The sequence below is a fragment of the Symphalangus syndactylus genome, chromosome 11, assembly GCF_028878055.3.
Source record: "Symphalangus syndactylus isolate Jambi chromosome 11, NHGRI_mSymSyn1-v2.1_pri, whole genome shotgun sequence".
Taxonomy (NCBI): Eukaryota; Metazoa; Chordata; class Mammalia; order Primates; family Hylobatidae; genus Symphalangus; species Symphalangus syndactylus.
Window position 1 is genome coordinate 20,442,407 of NC_072433.2, and position 19,280 is coordinate 20,461,686.

At 40.7% G+C, this 19,280-nt stretch overlaps 1 protein-coding gene across 9 annotated transcripts in view; it reads right to left on the bottom strand.

Moving 5' to 3' along the window:
- HYDIN (HYDIN axonemal central pair apparatus protein) overlaps positions 1-19,280 on the bottom strand; it is a 491,920-nt gene that overhangs the window by 309,605 nt on the left and 163,035 nt on the right. For all 9 annotated transcript variants that reach the window (XM_055298612.2, XM_063611543.1, XM_055298611.2 and 6 more), the window contains 2 exons: positions 17,235-17,436; positions 10,074-10,257 (listed from right to left, as the gene is read on the bottom strand). In XM_055298612.2, coding sequence (XP_055154587.2) covers positions 10,074-10,257; positions 17,235-17,436 — 386 coding nt within the window. The remainder of the gene's footprint in view (positions 1-10,073; positions 10,258-17,234; positions 17,437-19,280) is intronic.

The window sequence follows — 19,280 nt, forward strand, 5'->3', positions numbered from 1 at the left end:
AAGGAAGGACAAACCCTATTTATTCTAAACTCCTCTCCTGGGCTTGGAGCGGGTACCGTGGATTAAGAGGGTTGTGTGTATCTGAAAACAGCGTGCTCGTTCGGTTTCCTCTCACAGAGGGATGTTTTCAATGTCATTTCATTTGAAGGAGTTAGGAACATGCAGGATATTTCTACTTTTCAGTTGGGATTTAAGTAAAAGAGAAAGAACTTCTATTTCCTCATAGCAAAAACTCAATATAGCATTTTCTATCAAATGGGAGAGCAAACCTCAGAAATAGGTAATAAGCCTCAACTTTAGACCCCACTTCCAGTTTCATGTCTTTGAAAGATTTCATATGACTTCTTTAACACTTCTGAAATTAAATTCCATGTCATTTATGTCTCTGAAAAAAAAATCTTTCTTTCTTTATTACTCAATTCTAACATTTCTGAAAATCAAGACATCCAGAAATTTCCTTCTTGGCTCTGACATCAATATCCCTTCTTCCTAGTTCTATAAAACCTGCCTCATCACATGGATCCGCGTCCCCCATTCTGCGAGCCTTCCACATGTGACCCCTCTCCCATGACTGCCCATTTTCCTGCTCCAAATGAGAGGTTGAGTACATAGGATTGAATCTGTAAGTGGCTATGACCTTCTTTGTTGAAAAGAATTGTCAAAATGGCCTTCGGTTATATTGTAATTATCTTCCTTCTTGGTCTTAATGTTTTCCTTCAGATCCGCAATGAGTAAAGTAATTGCATTTTACTTATTAATAAAGTGACCTACTAGAAAAAAAATCAACTTTAAATTTTCAAGCCTAAAGCTAATTCCCACATTGTGATTTTTGCCCCAATTATTAAATATCTCTGGACATGGAACTTCATGCTTCCTTCTGGAACAAGAATAAACAACCAAGTGACTCGATGGCCACAGTTCTGAGACTTTCTGAAAGCTGTCTATGAACAAACAGCCACTGGTTTGTGATAGATGAAAAATATGATCATGAGAAAGGTGTCACTTAAAAATGTTCACCTTTTAAAAATTATATCAGCAATACTTAAAGGGGATCTTTAAAAAAACTCCCTTGAAAATCCTTAAACAAACATCTTTTTAAAAAATTGCCTTCCTTCCCCTCTATTACCCCTCTACCTCCTTTCCTTCGTTTCTCCTTTCCTTCCTCCTTCCTTCCTTCCTTGAAAGATTATTTCTTACAAATCTTGCCCCCCTCCCAAAAAAAACCAACATGCAAGAACAGAGACTTATATACATATTTAATTTACCTGGTTTATCTAAAAAGTAGTTTACAATATGACTCAACTTTTACATTTATCAAATAAAATGGTTATGTTCTAGTTCCCAACTTACATTTAGAAGAATGATCCACGTTTGCCCACTCAAATGCTATGCTTTCCAATCATACTCTCTAATCTGACAAGACAAACGTATTTAACTACAAATCATAATATACGTAACCACCCACAGAGAGCTCATGTTCCGCACTGTGTTGAGTGCTTACACACATTAACTAGTTCAATCATTACCACCTTGTGAAGTATATTATTACTTTAAAGATGAGAAAATCAAGGCAAAAAGAAGTATCTTACCCAAAGCCAGACCAATAGTAAGTGGCAGAGCTAAGATTCTGTAATAATTTTTTCCCTGACTTCTCTAAACCCACTGCAATTATAAAAAGAGGCCTCACCTTCTTCACAATATCATAAAAAAGTCCAGAAGTTGAAAAATACTACAACTCAAGCAGGCTTCGTGAGATCTGGTGTTCCTGTCTGGTAAACATAGCACGGCACCCTGCATGCTTGTATCCTTCCAGTTACTTCTGGAAGGTGACTCATGAGAGGTTCCTTTGGATGACAAAGTCAACATTAGTACATTGCAGCTCTTGAGAAATGCATGGTGGATCTGTATCAAGCTATCCTGGTGTGGTGAAGATCAGGGTCCAGTCAGCTCACAGCAGCGGGGATGAATAATGATGTCAAGAGTAACTGTAATAGGTGATGAATTCTACCATGTTTCACCCAAATGGAAATGTTCTTGACCACATAAACAAATATTTTCAGCTATCTTATAGTTTCCCTTAAAATATTAGAAAAATATTAACATAAAGAATTTCTCTTTGGAGATGAAAACATGCTCTAAAAGCCACATTTCTATCAAAGAATAAGAAAAAAGAACCACAGATTATAGAAGCTATAATCCGTTTCATTACCCACAATTGCTCATCTAGATCCTTCCAGATCGGTAAGAGAAATCATGGCTCTCTATAACGTCACCCAGGACAAACAGCAGTTGTCTCAAGGAGCAACAGAAAAATAGACGGAAGCTAAAAAACTGAAGCCAAACTATCTTAGTTATCACTGACAGAAAAGTTCGAATTGACACATGACATGCAAAGAGATTTTTCTGCTTCATTATTTTCCTGAGACAAGAAACTATGAATCAAGTTAAGTTATGATTCTCAAAATAATGACCATAAAAGTTTCTAAGAGAGGGCTCTAAGATTTCACCTTCTGTCAGAGGAAGCGTCACAAAAGGAGTATTCTGTCTTGATCTCACCTCCAACCCAAATACAGTGAAAAGTGCACAGAGGTTCTATAGAGCGGAGGTAGTTGTGTGTGATGCTCATGCCTTTCTCTGGAGAGAACAGAACTGTGTCTTGTCTAGCAGGGAAGGTTATTAGGTTATTTAATGAGCCCCAAGGAACCATGCTGTTTCTAAGGCTTCCCCAGGCCTCCTGCCACCTATACTGGTTCTCCAATACAACAGTGAATGTACCAAACAATTGGAAAAAGTGTCGCTGAGCACAAGGATCGAAAGGATGATCCTGATAAACAAAGGCTGAGGAGTGGGAAACACTGATGGAGAAGCTGTGACTTGTCAAGGACAGTTTGCTCTCAGCAGATTCCTGTCCTTCTTTCTCCTTTCTGGTTTCCATTTCCAAAGAGTCAGCTTCCACATGTTTGCAATGTGACTCAAGGCTATAATGGTAGGAGAACTGGAAGGAGTGTGTAGTGAAAAGCTGGGTCTTTCTTCTTTGCTAGCCATCTGGGCTTCCACCCAACCTGGTTCTGCTGAGCTCACATGCTATGCCCACTTGGGAAAAATAAAGTAAACTAAATTTGAGCTGTGCTCTCAAAGTCTGAATTGCTGGAACAGCACGTTTCCTGTAGGCTTAGATGACGACAAAGCATGGTTTACTATTATTTATATGGTAATAAAGAAATTATCAAGTTTCTCTCTCTTTTTAAGGCTTAGTTAAATTAAGCTTAAGCTTCCCTAGGGATACCAGATGAAGTTTTCTTTGATCGAGGAGACACTTGCTAACAGAAGCAGAAATGTTCCCCTGCTCGCTGATGTCCGTCAATCAGCTAGGAGCAGTTTAGGTAAATATCTTTAAATTCTCAGACCTTTCTTTTTGGGAAAATATCAACGGTTCAGTATTCAGAAAATTGCTGCATCTTCAAAGCATGACCTGAGCCAGCAGCATCAGGGTTCAGATACAAGGCCAGCACATTTGTGCTGCCATTCCCCAAAGGACTCCTTGATGCCCATGGAAAGCAAAAGCTTAATTCTCTCCTTCTGCCCTATGATACTCTTGGCTTCTCAATTCTCAGGACTGTTTTTTTATCTTTGAATCTCTCTCTCTCAGGGTACCCAAGAGACCCAAGCAGAGAAAATAACAGAATGAGACTGTCTACATTCTGTAAAGCCAGAGTCCATCCAATACAAATAGGATATTATATTTCTGAAAGTAGCCAATTCCACTTGATTTTCTGGAAGGCACAAAACATGCATAATAGAACTTCAGCTTTGCAGTTCTTTTCCAAAGGGGAAAAAAACCCATATGGAAGCCCGTGGCTTGAGAATGATCAGTATTCTACAGAACCCAGTACCTTCCCTAGGTAAGGAATAAATGGAAAAATTTAGGTTAATGAAAAACTTGACATAAACAATGATAACACACCCCATGCTTTAATGACTAGAAAAACAATTCTTCAGATGCTTCAACAATATAAATAAACTATCAAATAAAGATTTTTAAAAATTCCTCCCAGCCCTCTATACTGGACTGTCTTCTGCCTGTGGTCACTCTGTGATATGGTTTGGCTGTGTCCCCACCCAAATCTCAACTTGAATTGTGCTCCCATAATTACCACATGTTGTGGGAGGGACCTGGTGGGAGATAATTGAATCACAGGAGTGGTTTCCCCCATACTGTTCTCATGGTAGTGAATAAGTCTCATGAGATCTGATGGTTTTATAATGGGAAACTCCTTTCACTTGGTTCTCATTCTTTCTTGTCTGCCACCATGTAAGACATGCCTTTCGCCTTCTGCCATGATTATGAGTCCTCCCTAGCCACATGGAACTGTGAGTCCATTAAACCTCTTTCCTTTATAAATTACCCGGTCTCAGATGTGTCTTTAACATCAGCGTGAGAACAGATTAATATTCTTTGGGTCATTACTCCCTTTCTCCACCAATGAACACCTCTGGGGTCTCTCAAAAGACAAACTGCCACCTCTGAGCCCTGGAGCAGCTACCAGCCTCCATCTGTTCGATCACAAGGAAGAGAGGGAAGCAAGCAGGCCTGGTACTGTGCAGTGACATCAATGCCCAGGATGCCCAAGACTAACTCCTCAAGGCTTGAGCAATGGACCCTACAGCCTTGTTAAATGGTGAGCATCATGAGAAGGTGATGGAAGGGATGCAACCAGCGGCCACATGGTTGGCAGGTGGTAAGACAGAGGAAAGACTTGCAGTTATAGAGTTTTGAGTCTGTCATTCTTATAGCATTGACTCAAACTGCTTTTCACATGATACTATTCACAAGATTTTATTTAAATTCAAACCAATCATCACCTCTTGGCAACTTAGGGACAGGGTCTAATCTCTTGATCTTGAATCTCCTTGCTTTAAATTGAAAGAGCCTCTGAAACAGGAACAATGCTTCCATAAAATACTTTATATGCAGGGAACACAACCAGGACTAAACTAACCTTTTGTTCTCCCTGATGCATTTGAAGATGTGAGATAGATACATATAGGTCTGAGAAAATAAGCCTGTTTCTTATTTCTTTCTAGACCTTGAGGTAATAGTTTTAGTTTTTCTTTTTAAGTTTATCTCATTTGAACACAATGTCTTTCCTCAGTGGTCAGAAGCTGAAGAGTCCCTCAGGAAGCAAGGTGGTCTCTAAGCCTCTTCATTACCCTTTTCTTTTCTTTTTATTTTTTGAGCAGAGTAACAATTAGAGATTGATTATTAGATTAGCAGGAAACACTGCTTGGTTCCAATCTCCTCTGCTTCTACTGTGAACTCAACTCATATCAACAAGCTAATTAAAAGGAATCACACCCTAAGAAATAACCAATCACCGATGCATAGGTCCACTGTCAGAAATTAAGTAGAAGCCACTTGGCATAACTGACCTGAGAGTGAGCAAGATTCAGAAGAGACCTTCAGAAGCAAATGGTGCTGAACGACGCATGGTAGGTGTAGACAAATATATAAGCCATGACAGGCTGTCAGCTGTCCAGCCTGCCTCCTGATGCCTTCTCTGTGAAGTCACAGCCTCTCCTCTCTCTGCAGAGCCTCTAAATATGAGGGCCTGGAGGCCCTCTTCAGCCCTCTGCAATTTCCTTTTTGCTCTGCTCTTAGAGTTTTCATCTGCTTTTCATGGCTTCAATGAAGATCTCCACAGCACACTCACAAATCTAGCTTCCAGTCCTGAATCCCCTCCCACAAATTTTAGTCCTGCATTTGCCAAATTTTTTGGATATCTATAGTCATCTCAAATTCAACATGTTCAGAGCCAAACTCATCATCATTTGTTGATTTACATTTGTTCATTCATTCATTCGTTTATTAGCACTGGCCACAAATGGGGATAAGGACCTCCCTGACCTCAAGAAGCTCAGAGTCTGATCCTAAATTGGAGAGTCAGAATTTGTAGATCAAAAAGGATCAATGTGACTTAACTGCAATACCCTGTTTGTGTACAAGGCAACTGAAGCCAAGGAAGATCAAATGGCTTGTTTAAGCTTATATTGCTATTGGCAAAGCTAGCAGTTAAACTCAGGACTCCTGACTTGCTCATTTCTATCAAAGACGTCATAATTCTCCCAATATCTTCCATACAGCTTTGGAGAAACACAAATGAAATTCCTCACAATGTCTCACCTCAACAGCCAGTTGATCAAAAAGCACTTTAGTGTCTTTCTTTTGAACATCTCGGATTTCTGCCATTTCCTTCCTTTTTGACCACCCCTGGGCTATTCCAGGTCAGCAGCACCCTCATGCATCACCCGACCTTGCCTGCAGAGATGGTCAGTCTCTCTGACCCTTCCTGCACTGGGCATTTCCCCTATCCGACCTGCACCACCCATCTCACCCTCTGTCTGTGTCCGCGTTCCACAGAACATGGACCCCAGTGGATGCTCAGTGGAGGGGGAGTCTGTGGTCATAGGGAAATGCTGCTTGCACTCCATTGCTTGGAGAGTCACCTTCTCTTGAACCAGTATTTCTTAAGCTTATTTGACCACAGAACTCCCTCTTTGCAAGGAACACACATGACCACCCCCTAGATCCAGTGTTTCTGTAAAAGCATGGTGGCAGATGGCAGCCTGCAGTCTAAAACACAATGGGTTGGTCAGGTAGCTCCTTCCCTAATGGTCTGTTTTTGTAATTTTCCCAATTGGAAACATTCTCCAACATTGCTTGAAGTCAAGGGTTCATGTAGGGAAAGAAGGTTGGAGATGTGTGTCGAGGCTGAAACTTCTGTCATGTCAGAGGACTATCCAGGGCTCAAGTGAGCAAAGGGATCTCCACATACAATGGATTAGATCAAGATGAGGACCAAAAATGTGAGTAGGTCAAGCCCAGAGACATGGAAAGGTCAGGAAGGAATCATTGGTGCACACAGCCAGGTGGCTGAGCTGGGCTGAGGCAGGGAAGAGCAGTCAGTCGTGGTAATCTTAGATGTACTGGTAAGGTCCACATGGTCCAAGACTCTTCCCAGCTGCACTGGAGATCGAGGCTGATGACTGCTCCTCCTGAGGATGGGTGGCCCTGGGACCACAACATGGCAGTCAGGAGGAGGCTTGGGGTAGGCCACCGGTGAGTCCTGCCCATTTCTATTTCAGAAGCAGGAAGAACGGAATTACCTCGGATATGTTTCTTTGTTTTTGCAATTTTCCCAATTGGAAACATTCTCTGTCTCCTTTCCCACTTAATTAAATCTTACCCTTCCTCCAATCTTCAGTTCAGATCTCATTTCTTCTAAAAATCCTTTCTCAACTCCCTCATCTGAGACTACTGTAGCATTCATTTACCTGAATCAGAAAACCAAAATTTCAACAGTAAAAAGCATCCTTGGCTTGCATTTGTGCCGAGAAGTCTGTGAAATGGTAGAATTTTCCCATTAAATACCTTTAAAAGTAATGTATAAGGTAAGATTATAGTACATTCACAAACGAGAACTGTATTTATATAAAACTTTCAGGAACTATAGTTTTTAAGTAAGGAGATTTAACATAAATAAAGAATTCATTATAACTGATATTGAGTTCTGCTGTTTTGACCAGAATAACTTTGAGAAAACTAGGAGTTTCATGCCTTCATTTTCACTTTGCAAAAATTGTCAACCAGCTAATGAATACTATTATGAGAAGAAAGACTAAATGGTACAGGAGGAAAACAAAATCATGATAGATTCCATAAAGACCATTTATATTGGAAGCGAATATTTCTGCCTATTTCTCGCATCACCTCCCCCACAACAATACAAATAAAATTAGTCTCATTTGCTTAAAAATTATCATTTTGGTACTATTTCTGCATATTACTAAAATGTTTTTCTTCCTAAGGATAAAAAAAGGCCTTGTGACCAAAATGCTTAATTCAGTTCCCACCTGGAATTCAAAAACTATCATATTAGATGCCATATTTTAACATACATACATCTCCTTCACTGAACTGTGGGTTATGGAAGGAAACATGAGGAGAAGCTCATCGGAGGTAATTCCAGTGTTCCTACTTCTGAAATAGAAATGGGCAGGACTTACCTATGGCTTATCCCTGGCCTCCTCCTGACCACCATGTTGTGGTCCCAGGGCTGCCCAGGAGGAACAGTCATCAGACTGGATGTCCAGTGCAGCTGGGAACAGTCTTGGACTGCATGAACCTTACCAGTATGTTTAAGATTACCACAACTGATGGCTCTTCCCTGACTCAGCCCAGCTCAGCCACCTGCTTGCATGCACCAATCAATAATTCCTTCTTGACCTTTTCCATATCTCTGGGCTTGACCTATTTTCACTTTTGGTCCTCATCTTGATCTAACCCATTATATTTGGAGATCCCTTTGCTCACTTGAGCCCTAGATAGTCCTCTGACATGACAGAAGTCTCAGCCTTGGCACACATCTCCAACCTTCCTTCCCTACGTGAACCCTTGACTTCAAGAAACTAGTCTACTCATGAAGCCTTGGGTGAACCATGCCATGCACATGGACAATTTCATTCTCCAAAAGGCCTGTCCTGTGAGACTCAGGCCCAGGTTCTTCTCTCAAGAAGCCTTCTCCAACTTCTTTGCCTATGAAAATCACCTCAGCCTCTGAGCTAGAACACCTTACTGTCTTCTCCAGTGACTCACATAGCCGGCCCCACAAAACTGTCCCAGAGGGTGTCTCCAAGGGAAAAGCTCCCTCTTGGAGATTAACAACACACATTAGCATATTAAAGGCTTTCCAAAGTCTTATAACCAAGAAACCTTTCAAACAATATTGAGCCTTGCATTTCTCAAACTTACTTAGCCATGGAGCTCCTTTTCCATGTTATATCCTTTAACAACAATTTGGAAGTGCAGATGGAAGGAAAATGAGCCTGCATAAGTCAGTGGCATTTCTCACAAGTGACCTTGTATTCTCAAGTGTCCTCGTGTCCATGTCTCTTCTCTATCTGATTTAAATGGCAACAACTCGGCAGCTCTAACCAGCTGCGGGCTTCCTAACCTCCTATCGCTGTTTTGTTTTGTTTTGTTTTGTTTTTGAGACGGAGTCTCCTCTGTCGCCCAGGCTGGAGTGCAGTGGTGCGATCTCGGCTCACTGCAAGCTCCGTCTCCCCAGTTCACGCCATTCTCTTGCCTCAGCCTTCCTATCACTGTTTTGATCCTCATATCACTCTCTGCCTGGTGGGAGTGAACTAATACACAGGAAGGCTGTAGCACAGCACCTAGCATACAGTAAATAACAAAGCTGCTAGCTTCTTTGATTTGGGGCAGTAGGGAGAAAGAGTGCTTAAGAGTTTAGTCTGTGGAATCAGACAGGCCCTATTCTAATTCTGGCACAGCTCTCACTAGAAAGACTATCAGGTCAAGGATCATGTCTGTTTTGTCCATCAATGTCTGGTACAAACACAGTGCCTGATACAGGCCATGCAGTCAATGAGTATTCAATGAATGAATGAAGGACAAAGCAGGTCTCAACCCAAGTGATTTTGCCCAACAGAGCATATTTGGCAGTGTAAAGAGACAGTTTTGGCTGTCACACTAGCATCTAGTGGGTAAAAGTAAGGACGTTTTGCATGAAACATCCTACAATGTATAGGACAAAGAATGATCCAGCCCCAAATGTCAACAGTGTCAGGGCTGAGAAGTCCTGCTCTACAGTCAGGCCAATCAGGGATGGATTTCTAACCACTGACCTCAGCTGTTAGGCCTTGAGCAAGTCACAAAATTTCTGTCTTAATTTCCTCATCTGTTGAATGGGATTCTAATGGGATCTTCTATTGTACACTTGTAAGCTAATACATATGCAAATGAGATGAACTGCATAATCCCTACGAAATGGTTAACACAGTGACTGGTGCTGGAAATTGTGACCTATATACGCGTCCCATGACATTCTTACCATTACCTTCTACATAATGTCTCACAGTGATGGTGAGGTTCTTCAGGTGGACTCTTCACTCTCTTGCAACTCACTGTCTCAACCCCCAAGTGAGCGCTCTTATCAAAGCAAGCCTGTGCTCCCACTTACGTTTCCCGTATGGTCAGCTTTTATTTATATGCTCACCAGGGGCTCCACAGTGAAAACGTTATTGAAGAAGAGCATGCTGTCTCCCTGCACCAGCCTCTTCTGATTCGCAAAGGTTCGGGAGAGAACAGAAAGATGTTCTCGGAGTAAGGGATCAGGAATACACTCTTCAAATAACTCATCAGTCTCATCCTTCTCCTCTTTGATCAGATCATCACAGGCCCTAAAGAAAACAGGCAATGTGAGATTCATGTGGGTACTCCCATGAAGAACTTTGTAAAGGGCTTCCCTCTAGTACCTCCTCCTGGAAATGTCCTCAGCCATCACCCTGGGGTGGTCCCTCCTTGCCCTGAGTCTGTAACCTGCTGCCCTTGCACTAAGTCCTCAGACCTCTCAGAGCCTCTGTTTGCTCATCTTCAACCACCTTCTTTAAGAGATCCTCCCTGGATTCCTTTCCTATTCAATACTCATTGCTTTACTCCTGAGCCCTTATGTATATCTGGACAAATATTTTCTTTCAGGTAATCGTGTTTTCCAGGCTGCTTTTTAAATATTTAACATCTATTCTGCCCCTCACATGGCAAGGACAATTTTGTTCCTTTTAAATTTGCTTAGCTTTAATTCTTTCTTAGCTGTTAGTTACCTGGAGCATAGAACCTGGGGCCAGCAGGGACTAGGTTTGCATACCAATCCTATGATCTGTTTACCAGCTCTGTGACTTTGGGAGTTCCCCGATTCCTCTAAGCCTCAGTGTCTTCTCCTTCTAGAGACCATAGGAGCTGCTCCATCAGAAAGATGTGTTGAGGGTTAAATGTAATCAAGGCTCTAGTGCAGTTCCTGGGACAAAGCTGTTAACTCCATATATACTGGTTTTCTCCCTCTGTCAACCATAGGCAATCACCAAGCTGTCAAGCTTACAAAATGCTCAAACTATGCCTTAAGGCATCTCCTTTTCTCTCTTTTTCTAGCTCTTAATATCCATCATGATAAGAGAGAACAGCAGCTTTCCCCAATCCTCCACTCATTGCCCCCACCGGAGCTGTGTTCACATTTCTTCTGAACTTGGCAGACTGAATTTTATCTCCTCCCAGGACATACGACCATATTCCCATCATTGTACTGGTATTACCAGGGGTGAGAAACAAATTATTTAGCAACATAAGTGCTGAGTGGGAGCCTAGGATCACTGAATTCCTGTCCCAGTTCCAACTCCTGTCAGTATCATCAAATAACTCTTTTTAAATAACGTATGTGTTCAGGGTGCTTTGGTCACACGCTGCAAAAAGAAGTCAAAGAAATGGGCTTGGTGTATTCTGGTTCCAAGCAAGAAAGCATCTTGTGCTTGATTTTTATTGCCAGATAGGAGGCAGTGTCCAAGGTGACTGGCAGCATTCCTTCCACACTGCTGGGCACAGCAGGGCAAATTAAAGACAGCTCAGTTTGCAGAAAGAAAGGAATCCATTTCTTTTTTATTTGATATTTTTGTTATCTGATACTGACCTGGAAAACTTACAGATTATATACCCTTAGAAACCAAAAAATTCCACTTGCAGGAATAAATCCTTAAAAATAATCATGGATATAAACAAAGACACAGATACAAAGATGTCCATTAAAGTGCTGGAATGATACCAGATCAAGTGGGTAAATTTGATGTAAGATAATGAAGCACTGGTTGAACAAAAATGGGAATCATGAACATTACATTTATTGGGTACTTGCCAAACTTTTCACATGCATCATATAATTAAATACACATAACTACCAGAAGGGTCATTAGCATTATGATCATCATTCCCACTATGTAGATGATGAAACTGAGGCTTAGAAAGGTTAAGTAACTCGCCCCAGATCACATAGCTGAAAGATAGCCTGGACTTTAGGGTCTTTGGAGGTTTGAATTCCCCGGTGTTAACCAATATGCACACTGCCTCCCAGGAATCCAGGGAATATTAGGGAATAATAAGCAGCTAGTAAAGTGGTATTAAACGGAATATTTAACATCATTTTCAAATGTCTGAAATATTTTAAGGTGAAAAACAAAGTGGCAAAATGTAACATATACAATAATCCCACTTTTGTAATAAAAAAGCAAAAGAAAAATACACACTTATTAGGGAAAAAAACAGATTTAGACATACCAAAATATTGACTGTGGTTTCCCTGGTTGGAAGGATTAGAATGGATTTTTGCCCTCATCTTTGTGCTTAATATTTTCTAAATTTTATTAGTGCACAATGTATTTCTTTTTAAACCAGAAAACAAGCCATTTAAGAAATTAAATGTTAATTAATTCTCAGGCTGAGGCACTAAGATTTTGACCTGGTTGCCTAACATGCCTACATTGGCATGAGCCTGTGGATGCCACCCCTGGAAGAGTGCACAGATGGAATGTGGGGGTGACACAATGTGGTCTGGTCTGCAGAAGGTGAAGGCAATGGATTAGATATACACATAGCAACACGAATGGATCTTAAGCACACAGCCTCGTGAGAAAAAGGAGAAAATGGAATACAAAATATGACTTCTCTCTATCTCTCCCCCAAGACAATATACATTTTGAAAGAACAGATTCATATAAAAAGATAGACACATTAACATATTAGAATGGTATCTCTGGGGGAATTAACAGGAGTGAGGTGTGGGGATGTAAGAGAATAAATAAAATGCTTTGTGTGGACTGAGGATGAAGATGATAATGCTCCATGAACTGAGGAACATGAGAAATGCAATCCCTGCACCAGAAAACAAAGAGAACAAAACAAATTCCAAAACGCTGCTCTTCTCCCATGCTGTTGAAACTCCAAATCGGTAACAGCCAGTAGAAGGCAAAGGAAGGAAAGAGGGTACTGGATTCTTCCTCTGATGGAGAATTGGAGCCAGGACTGAGAGTCTAAGGAGGAGGTGTATAGCCACAACTTCAGGTGGCCTGGCTCCAACAAGGGCTCCCATAGATCTCAGCCCTAGTGTTTTGCCATCTTGTCCTGCTGATAGTCATGGTTTCTTGCACTCAGAGGTGGTTCTCTTTTATAGATGAGGAGACCTTTCATCAGACAGCATAACAGCAGGCCAGCACTCTCTTCAGTAAAACCATGGACTTAACCCATTTTACAAATGGTCTAGTAGCTACCAACACCGTTAACAGTCAATGGGGAAGACGTGTGTCTCCAGTGCAGCAGGGTCGAAAGAGTAATAGTCCCTCATCTTCAGGTACTCAAGGCCTGTAACCTGCTCCCTTCAGCACCCACACAAAGTGCCAACTGAATGCTGAGGAGATTAAAAACTAAGAGCCATGGTCTTGAGAGCTAGAAGAAATACTCCCATGTCCACACTTGGCCTGGAACAAATGGAGCCATCCACCTTCAAACGGAAAATGGATCATGTGACTCTAAACAGTTAGCAACTCTGTGATCGATGTTACAAATGAAGAACTAGAGATCCTCTCCCTGTTTGGCAGTACCACGTAAATCTTCAGATTTTTGTATAAACCCTAGGGAAGGAAAGGGGCCTCTAAACATAACTGAGATTAAGTTTATTATGACACAGGTGGTAGGCTCAAAGCCCAATTAAAACTGATTTATCTAAGGAAACGTCTCATTTCCTCCACCTGCATATTATAGAATAAATCCATGCTGACCACTCTGAGGGGCTCCATTGAGAATTGTAGGAGCTCTTGTACAGAGCAAATCTAGAATTAGAGCTGGTTGCTATTGAGAAAATGGCTGTGACCTTGCTGGGGAAATGGGGAGCAAAAATCCTTAAAGCCCATGCCAAGTCTCTGAATACAGCGAATGTGATAAGAATGAGTATGAAAGAATCTTGCAGAATGTTTTAAAATCCCTCAGGACAAGGTTGAGGAAGCAAGGAGGGATGAATGCAGCCTCCATTTCTGAAGAGATTAATTTCTCTGCAAGTCTCAGGAAAACATCAAAAGAAAAAAATAAAGGTGATCTTTTAAAGGTCCCTATACATCTGATCCTCAAGTTAAAAAAAAAAAAAAGAAAAGAATTTTAAAGCACAGAACTTCTTCCTAGGGGGAGGAACGTCATTGCCCAAGTGTGTAGCATGGGAACAACCCTCTGTCCCCAAACCTGGACATGTGTCCTAAGGTTTTTAGCAATACTTTGAGGTAGGTGTGGAGGAAGACCAAACAGTAAACTGCTGGAAACAAACAGGTATTCCTGGGGCTGAAATTCCTCCACTGCAAGAAGAGATATCCAAGTGTTTGCTCATCAAGATACAAGAGGACAAGAAACCTCGATGGCTGGAATGGGACTTGAATGTATCTGTTAAAGCTATTAGCATTATTGAAGCGACCTTTGAGCAACTTTCAGCCCCTGGAGATGAATGCCACAGGATATGCTTTAAGCCATGTTAAAATGCTAGAAAAACTGTGGGCAGGCTCTTGAGTTTGACCTGAAAGTTTACCAGAAGTTAAATCTTTTAACTATAGAGGTTGCTGAAGGAGGGGGAACAAAGGAAGAAGGTGTATCCCATTATGAGCAAGAGAGTGAGACATCAAGAGGATAACGCCTGATTCAGCTCTGCAGGCCTTGCTGGGGTGCTCAAGAGAGGATTCACTCCATTCGCTAAAGATCTCGCTGCTGCTTTTCAGGGATGGGTGGGTATCTGCCCATAAGCAAGCTACCAAAGAACATTCTGCTTTCTTGACCCCTGATGTGTGGCCTGGGACACTGTGAGAATTTGTGACATGGAGGAGGAGGGGCCTACACTCACAGCAAGAGCACCACTGCCCTGTCCAGAAGGCAGGAGTTAAATGTTTAGTAAAGGGCAAACTTGTCTGTACTTGCCTTCCTTTCCAAGAGGTTGGGCATTTCATGACAGTTACTTCAAGGACAAGAATTCATGGCTTATAATAGGAAAGTTGTTTGCTTTCTTATTATTATGCTTGGGCTGTATCGAGGAACAATGGAGAGAAGAGCAAGAAGTGCCACCCTGGTGCAACAAGAGATCAGTATGACTGGTATCCTTTTTCCCTCTTGGCTGAGTTCCTGGCACTCAGGAGAGAAGGGGCAGCATGTTGTAGACTCTTTACTGAGATAAAACAATACAATTTGGAGAAACAGGAGTTCTGGGCCTGTATGTCACACAGAGTGAAAGTGGTGGTATTCTTATTTATCTGAAGCCACTTTTCAAGTCTATTGGTTAAAAGAGGGTCATGATTCTAGATGATAAAATCAGGCTTCCAATCATGGCTATAAAAATGCTATCCTATATTTTTCCCCTTGTTACCAAGAAATTGCCAGGAGAAATAATAGAAAGAGCAAGGGAGATAGTAAAAGAAAATGATGCAAGAGAAAGGGAAGAATAAAAGACAATATTAAAGAGATAGGGGTGTGAGTGTCAGGGGAGGTGAAGTGGGGAAAAAAACTAAAATCAATGCCCATCCACTGTGGCTGAATTATATACTCTACAGTTTAGCATCTCTGATAACCGTTGGTTTTAATGTTTTTAGAGTTTAACTGCTGAAATTAACGTCCTTACATACTTTTTGGTATTGGCATGGCATCAATCACATATGATCCATATAGCCAAACACACAGACATGGCTGAAATTAAAGCTGGCTTTCCCTCTTACAATGGGTACTCACTCTCCACAAAGGGTTATGCCCATAGGACAAGAATGATACTGAAACACTACTTTGCTGTTTTACTTTCTTTACTTGGATCTCCTTTCCCACTTTCCCTTCAAGCATGTTGGGCCATTTTGATCGCTGGTAAGCACATGTGAGCTGGGGAACCAGGGCAAAGGAAGCAGTAGTGGGTCCTTTTCCTTGTGCCTTTTAAAACCACAGATATTTCTATGCCATAAAGCCAGAGGAAGATTTTAGGCATAAGTCGTTTTTCTTTCCTCATTTTTTAAAAGATGGCACAGTGGCGATTCAGTGATTAAAGCTCATTGTCTGAATGACAAAGCTTCTGGCCCACTGTGTCCTGTCATTGTCGTGGCTTCTGATTCAATTAGGGACTGCACACTGGGGGGGTTCTTCCTGGTTTCCACGGACCTAAGACTTTTATTTTTATCACATACGAACTTGGTTTTAAACAAAGCTTTGAAGCTTCCCAGGGCTAATCTTTAATGAAAATGGAAAGGCAAATAAAAAAGGCTGAAATAAATTCCAGTGAAAGCAGCAAAAGGGTTAATTCAGGGAGGTTGGAAGGAGATAAAAATGAAAATGGAGCTTAAAAGAGGCAAGCATGGATTCAGTAAAAAGAAATCTTCAAAATTTAACAGTGATGAGATTAGCTACAACAGTTTGGTTTTACATTTTATTAATTTTCTCCACTGCCCGAAGTGCCATTTTTAAAACTATAATATTAAAGATACCAATAAGAAATCATTATTAAATTATATAGCTTGCAGGGACTGGAGCAATGCTACTAAAACCAAGAATATAAAAGCCATTACATCTAAGCCCTTCTTTTTCCTCAATCTTCCTATTTTCTACAAGTATCTTTTCACTGAAAAAAATTCCACATTGATGCCAATCCAAAATAGATTATTTTTAGGAACTCTTTATAAAAGCTGATCAACCTGGCCGGGCGTGGTGGCTCACGCTTGTAATCCCAACACTTTGGGAGGTTGAGGCGGGCAGATCATGAGGTCAAGGAGCTTGAGACCAGCCTGGCCAACATATTGAAACCCTATGTCTCCACTAAAAGTACAAAAAATTAGCCGGGCGTGGTGGTGGGCGCCTGTAATCCTAGCTACTCAGGAGGCTGAGGCAGGAGAAATGCTTGAACCCAGGAGGCGGAGGTTGTAGTGAGCTGAGATTGCGCCACTGCACACCAGCCCTGGCGACAGTATGAGACTCCGTCTCAAAAAAAAGCTGATCAACCTAGTTAGGGTTATCAAAAGTAATAGAGACAGGTAGACTTGCTTTGAAAGAATAGTGAAGAATGATAGGTTTTGTCTTCAAAATCTAGGCATTCCATTACTGCTAAACTATAACCAGGTTACATTAACTCAGGATGGACATTCTGTTCCACATAGCTCAGCTCAGATCTTTCAAATGAGCAGCTTCAAAAGAGGATCTTACACCAGAAGCAAGTTAGAAAAATGTGACATTGGTTGAGTTGGCTAAAAATGTAGTACAAAATTCACTGATTTTTCATAATAACTGAGTTTTACATTCCCCCCCTCCAAATTACTGCATATAGGTGATTTTTGTTACAGACCTATACTTTTCTCTGTCCTCTTCTTGCTGGGTAGCAAATACCTTCCACAGGAAATGGGCAATGATATTACTGCGGTTGTGAATGGTTATAGTTCGCTGATTGGCCAGAGATATGTAGGTTTTCTCGATGGTCAAGGAATTCTTATCCAGCCTTATATTCATGTCTGTGGCAGCTCCATAGAGAGATACAAACACCTTTTCACCTAGGAATTAACAAAGTACAAACACACTTCAAGATTTATTCTAAAATGACACGCCTAGGCTATCTTTTTTTCAAGTTGAAGTTAGGCAAAATAGCATAAGCATCAGGATTTCATTCTTTCCACTGTACCCCCATCAGTTCAGAGATGAGATATGATCAGAAAACAAATATTATGCTTGGTGCAGTTATAGAAAAATCAAGCTATCTTGCCAGGTCATTGTAAGAAATATATAAAATATGCATTGTTGTTGTGGGCACTCCAAAACTTTTTTTTCTTTGTAAATAGCTTTCAATCCTACAGCCTGACCAGGAGGGCAATCGAGTTAATAGAATTTTACTCTATGCCTCATCTTTAGCTCATGCATGAGCTTGATTTGTCATTCTTAAAAATGCTTGTACCAAGTATACTTAAGAAGAGCTGCTCAACATGACAGAATTTAAGTCCATTTGAGAACAGTGATCAGGAGGGAAAATTCAGTAACTTCAAAAATAGAAAACTGACTACTTAAAAGAAACCACATCCCTAAACAGCAATTAAAACAAAACAAAACAAAACAAAAGAAACACACACACACATACACACACACACACACCCCTGACATGTCTGGATAGTGGCCACATAAAAAGAAAACAAAAATAGACAAAAATTGTATTAAAAATTTAAAATTTTTAAATATTAGGAATATCTTTATTCAGTATAGCAATTTAAGTCCCTGACTTCATTCACGATGCACCAATTACCTTGATTCTAAGTATATAAGTGAGTTTTCAAGAAGACACAAACCTATAAACTATATTTGATTTGATCTCTGCAATGTCACAGCAGGTGCATTACTCTGACATCATATAGAAAAAATAAATATTGAAATACCATGAATGTTTTGTTGATTTATGTTGCTAAAGTTTTAAAGCATCATTACTTGCATCTTATTTTTTAGCAAACATTTCTGCTCCACTCACTGTTGTATGAACCAGTCATTCAGGAAATCAACAACCCTTTATACATTTTAAATGTTATTTAGGCTCAATAACTTTGGATGCAGAAAAAACTTTCCCCAAAGAAAGAAAAAGTAAGCATCTAGGCATTTGACTTTAAAATTATTATTTAAAAAACTTATATAGAGAGTCGAAATTTCAAGTACTATAAAAGCAAATACAACGAAACTAAAAAATATATTTCTCCCCTTCACCTAACTCCAGGTCTGATTTTTAGAGGTAAGAACTGTCAATATTTTCATGTACATCCTTTCTAAAAAAAGGTATGCACTCTTGTCAACTTTTAAACTTTCTTTGAGTAAAATGTAACAATCTGATAAGTGAAAACTCATTGTTACTTTAATTGGAATATCCTTAATTATGGATGGTGTTGAACACCTTTTCATAAATTAATTGGCTTAAACCAAAGAGAAAACTCCTCCTCCAAATAACTTAATACTCAAAGAACTATGCCTTCTGCTGGTTGCGGTGTCTCATGCATGTAATCCCAGCACTTCGGGAGGCTGAGGGAGGCAGATCACCTGAGGTCGGGAGTTCAAGACCAGCCTGATCCACATACAGAAACCCAATCTCTACTAAAAAATACAAAATTAGCAGGGCATGGTGGCGCATGCCTGTAGTCCCAGCTACTCAGGAGGCTGAGGCAGGAGAATCACTTGAACCCGGGAGGCGGAGGTTGTGGTGAGCCAAGATCGTGCCATTGCACTCTAGCCTGGGCAACAAGAGCAAAACTCTGTCTCAAAAAAAGAAAAAAAAAAAAAAAAAAAAAAGAACTATGCCTTCAAGATGAGAGTGAACTGGAAGTAGATTAGCCTTAGTGCAGAGTTGAATATCATGCTGGAATTGCCT